This window comes from Quercus suber, unplaced genomic scaffold, assembly GCF_002906115.3.
Source record: "Quercus suber isolate HL8 unplaced genomic scaffold, Cork oak 2.0 scaffold_1353, whole genome shotgun sequence".
Classification (NCBI taxonomy): domain Eukaryota; kingdom Viridiplantae; phylum Streptophyta; class Magnoliopsida; order Fagales; family Fagaceae; genus Quercus; species Quercus suber.
Window position 1 is genome coordinate 2,446 of NW_027070736.1, and position 5,305 is coordinate 7,750.

At 35.4% G+C, this 5,305-nt stretch overlaps 2 protein-coding genes across 2 annotated transcripts; both read left to right on the forward strand.

Moving 5' to 3' along the window:
* The first annotated feature begins 264 nt into the window (after window positions 1–264).
* LOC112015107 (non-specific lipid transfer protein GPI-anchored 20-like) lies at window positions 265–2,084 on the forward strand. The gene is given in 5 exon segments (XM_065769768.1): window positions 265–603; window positions 606–674; window positions 769–795; window positions 1,389–1,445; window positions 1,654–2,084. Coding segments are annotated over 5 exon segments (621 nt in total). The 5' UTR covers window positions 265–350; the 3' UTR covers window positions 1,869–2,084.
* A 909-nt stretch (window positions 2,085–2,993) lies between these two features.
* On the forward strand, window positions 2,994–5,305 carry LOC111987483 (pectinesterase). The gene is given in 3 exon segments (XM_065769764.1): window positions 2,994–3,930; window positions 3,933–3,977; window positions 4,623–5,305. Coding segments are annotated over 3 exon segments (1,665 nt in total).

A 5,305-nucleotide genomic window follows, 5' to 3' on the forward strand; every position in this document is an offset into this window, starting at 1 on the left:
ACTGACACAAAATGAGTGAAGGGGCGACCAGGTGAGCTGCCAGAAATGCAAGTCAAAATAAAAGGCTACACACAGAGCTGACACAACATACTAGTTCCACCTACTCAAGCTACTTATAATTTCAAATAGATTAGTTATGGTAGTTGAGCACCAAAACCAACTTCAAATCCACCTATGTAGTAGTATGTTCCCTCCACTTCTGCTTCCTGACCTGCTCTACCTATAAATTACCCACCCTTCTCATCCCTAAACACCAAATTCACAAACCCAACTTTTCTTTGCTCTCTCAAAACCTTTATCCCTTCCATTTCTCAAACTCCTATACTCAACATCAAGTAACATATTTCACAATGGCTTTCCCTAGTTTTGTTCCAATATTGGCAATGATTGTGGTCTTGATTATTCCAGTTTATGGGCAAATCAATAGCCCATGCAGTGCCTCGATGATTTCTAGCTTCAGTCCTTGCATGGGTTTTGTCACAAATAGCAGTGCCAATGGTACCTCACCAACTGCTGACTGTTGCAACTCTCTGAAGTCCCTCACAAGTGGTGGCATGGGTTGTTTGTGCCTCATTCTAACTGGGAACATTCCCTTGCCAATGCCATTAACAGGACCACCGCCATATCTCTTCCTCGTGCTTGTAACATGGCTGCTGTCCCTGTCCAATGCAAAGGTAAAATCTTTTTATAAGATTTCATTTGGTAGGTCTTTATGGTACTGTTTATCAATCTATGGAGACACTAATGATATTTTTTGTACATTTGCAGCCACTGCTTCACCACTTCCTGCTCCAGGTACCCTTTCTATTTCCTACTTTGAAATATCACTATTTCTAATTTTTGTTTCTCCACAACTTATTTTTCATTTTTTTTATATATAAAAAATATACTAGAAAAAGAAATAAGTAAAGAAAAGTTACATTAAAAGTGCAATTTGAAACCAAATTACTCCTCATGTCTGTGTAGCTATCCATTTTACACACACGAATAACTTTGGGAAGAAATCTACTATTTCTACGTAGGGTCTATTTGGATACTGTTTATTGTTAAAAATTAAAAAGTGAAAAGTGAAAATACTATAGCATAAAATTTTAAATGTCTGAATAGTGCTGTGGTACTTACTTTTAAAGTTTTTTTTTTTTTGAAAAAAAGTACATGTCAGTCTCGTGAACAGTGGACAAGATCCACTAAAACATTGAACGCTTCCAGACGTGCACATATTATTACTGGAATTTTTATATCTCACACTTTAGAGGCCAAAGTTGGCTAAGATAACTCTGCATTGACTGCTACCAAAAAAAAAAAAAAAAAACAGAAGAAAGAAAGAAACTCTGTATTTTTTTCCCCTAATTATGGGTTTATTTTACATGTTCGAAATTGATTGGCAGGTCCTATCTCAATTGCGCCAACGCCTCTTCCTGAAGCCTCTTCTCCTAGTCCTAAAGGTATTATGCAAACTATCAATCATAATTCATAGCTATAGTAATTAAAAGGCATGCATATTATGGTTTGAGTTATTGGTGCTACTAATGCTTGATACTAATATCAAATAATGATAAATTATTAACTGTTTCAAAAAAATTAAATTATTAATGAATAATAAATTTAATCATGTAACCATAATTTGAACTAATAATTTATTTTGTCCATCAGCTTCTTCTGTCACAGAACCCACATCGCCTGCTCCGGCACCGGAAACTGACACAACACCACTTTTAACACCTCCATCTACAACAAGTTCCGAAGCTCCAACTGCTACTACTGGGAGCCGTCCGGTTCTGACCCCATCTTCTGCCATGCCCTCTCACAGTCTCTCATCATCTCTTCTGCTATTTGCATTAGGACTGTTTGTTATGAGCTACTGCTAGGTCCTTGGCATGCACTTATATATCGTTTGATAAGTATTAATTTTGAGTGTGACTATTGTTTTGGGCTTGTTTAGATTTTTTTTTTTTTTTTTGAAAGGTTTGTTTGTTTAGATTATTGACAGCCCTATTGGATGTTTATTTAATTATACGAGATTGCATTCTTTGTAATATACATGCATTGGTGGAAATAAAAGTTTGGTTATGCTTTAGAAAAAATTCTTCATTATCAGAGGAAGGTCCGAGCTTCATGAGCCCATGTCTAAGCTTAGGTGGGCTTTTAGGCCCACAATATAGGCCCAGATCAAGAACTTTCGCCAAACGAGTTAGCTGATCAAAAAGAATTTGCCCTTAAAAATCTACCATTGAGTATTGACCCGATCACTCTCTATGCATGGGTTTATGAATGGGGCCACAACCCCCCAGTGTGTGCGACTGTGGGAGATTACCGCTTGACACACAACTCGACATAATTGGGCCCAAGCATGAGTGCAATCTTCATTCATATTATCATATACTATTTGATTAACTTACAACACTTTTTTTAGACACAATTGCAACATTATCACTCTCAATGCTAATATGGGATAAGATATAAAAAGCCATCTCAAGGCATGGTCAAACTAGCTAGAAGATCTAATCTTGGCCATTGAACAAACTTGCACAATACAAATAATTATAGAATATTTCAGGAATACAGTTAATAAATTAATAAATATATCCCCTCTTGTATAAATATTAAATCCCATTAATTAAAATTATTATGAGAACTATTATTCAAATATATATACAACAAGATAAACACCTTATTGGAAGATTAACATTATATATATATATATATAAAGTGTAAACACTAAGATAAATACGCTTTTGAGCTCATGGTAAAATTAAAGACTAAATTTACACGTACTATTTTACTCATCTGAACGCAAGCAAATAATGCATGAAAATCGTGATTTTATGCTATCTTTTTTGAATATTTTATGCGTGTACGAACGAATGTATAAAAGTGTGCATAACAAACACGACACAAAATTAATATCTGTTTCATGTATAATGTATGCACCATTAAATTCTCTAGGTAAGACTAACCTGCCAAACCTATTTTGCAAACGCATTTCTATGGCAATGGCTTCCAAGCGCTCCCCATTGTGCACCATTTTTATCCTATTCATGCTCTTCTCTTGCTCTCCATATCTTGCTAGCTCCTCTACCTCAACCTCTACTTTCCCAAGTACCATTTGCAACTCCACGCCCCATCCATCACTCTGCAAATCCAACTTACCACCAAATGAGCTCAGCACCATTCATAACTATGGCATGTACTACCTTCACCAGTCCTTATCATTTGCAAAAGGCTTTCTTTCGCTAGTCAAATCATACCCAATAATATTCCATTCCTCATATTCTATATCCGCCATTCATACCCTCAAAGATTGTCAGCTTTTAGCCGACTTGAACGTGGATTTCTTGTCAAAAACGTTCCAAACAATTAGCTCCACAAACAGTCTAAGTAGAATGCAGGTCGAGGATTTGCATACATTGCTTAGTGCCACTTTGACAAACCAAGAAACATGTTCTGATGGTCTTTTAGAGTTAACATCTGAGTTAGACTCAAGCCTTAAAAATAGTCTCTTGGGCCCTCTCTCTAATGGAACTAAGCTGCATAGCATATCACTTGCGCTTTTTAAGCATGGTTGGGTTCCAAAGACAAACACAAAGAGTTTCCCAACAGAAAGAAACCACATTATGTTTTCCAATATGGAAAAGATTATGAATGGTCTTTTTCCTTTAAAATTGTCCATAACTGGAAGGAGGTTGCTTCAAACAACTCTTGGAAATGTATTGGTGAGCCGAACGGTGTTTGTGAACCCAGATGGTAGTGGAGACTTCACCACTATCAATCATGCTGTGGCTGCTGCACCAGAAAATACTGATATTTGTAATGGATACTTTGTCATTTACATTGCAGCTGGAGTTTATAATGAGTATGTTTCCATTGATAAGAACAAGCGCTATTTGATGATGGTTGGGGAAGGTATCGGCCGGACTGTGATCTCAGGCAATCACAAAATGCGGATAATTGGACTACATTTAATTGTGCAACATTTGGTAAGCACCAATATTGGAACTTACATATTAAATAAGGTAATATCTTTTTTTTTTTTTTGATAACAAATAAGGTAATATCTTATATTAACATTTAAGATTAGATAAGATCTTAGAACCCTTTTTCATCTCCCTTTTGTGTGTTTGTTTGTTTTTCAAAAAAAAAAAAAGATTAGATATTATAAAAAACACATTTAAGATTAGATAGATATGATAAACTCTAAAAAAAAAGTCATACTCTATGCCATAGTTATTTTAAATTTTATTAAAAATTTTGTGGAAATTAATATTGTTATAGTTGTCTTAAATTCTAGTAAAAATTTTGTGGAAACTAATATTGTTGATAGGACAAAAGTTAGGCATTGTTCCTAAAGTGCAACACGTTAGTTTTTTAAAGAAAATTTAAACATATGGTTACATTAACTAATAAAACAAAAACCATATTGCCTTGTCACAGGGATTAAATTTAATGCATCTATATATTTAAATATAATTTAAGAACCTAATTAATGTACTATACTTAAGAAACTGAACTTAAACGTTACCCATGGTGATAAACCCATCTTTCTTCCTTCGACCAATATAATTTTATGATACTACCTTAGTTATGATGATCTATAATTCTGTGCACTATAATTTCTATTTCAGCTGTAGGTGGGCAAGGGTTTGTTGCTAAGGAAATATCCTTTCGTAACACTGCCGGACCAAGGAAGGGCCAAGCTGTGGCTGTACGAAATGGGGCCGACCTGTCCACATTTTATAAATGCAGTTTTGAAGGCTACCAAGACACGTTACTTACCCATTCTCTCAGGCAATTTTATAAAGAATGTGATATTTATGGTACAATTGATTTTATATTTGGCAATGCAGCAGTTGTGTTCCAAGATTGCAACATTTATCTACGACTTCCATTACATGGCCAATGCAATGTTATCACTGCGCAAGGAAAAACAGACCCGAATCAAAATACTGGGATTTCCATGCATCTTTGTAGCATTAGGGCAGCTGAGAATTTAGATAGAATAGAAACATACCTAGGGAGGCCATGGAAGGAGTATTCAACAACTGTCTATACGCAATCCTTTATGGATAGCCTAATTAACTCTAAAGGTTGGCTCACATGGAATGACTCAGGCTTTGCTCTAAAGACATTATATTATGGGGAATATGATAACAAGGGCCCAGGATCAGTCACTAGTGAACGGGTTACATGGCATAGTTACCATGTCATGAATAAAAAACAAGCGTATCATTTCACAGTGTGCAATTTTATACAGGGTAATAAGTGGTTGCCTGCGGCACAAGGGCCTTACACTTGTGGTTTACTATAA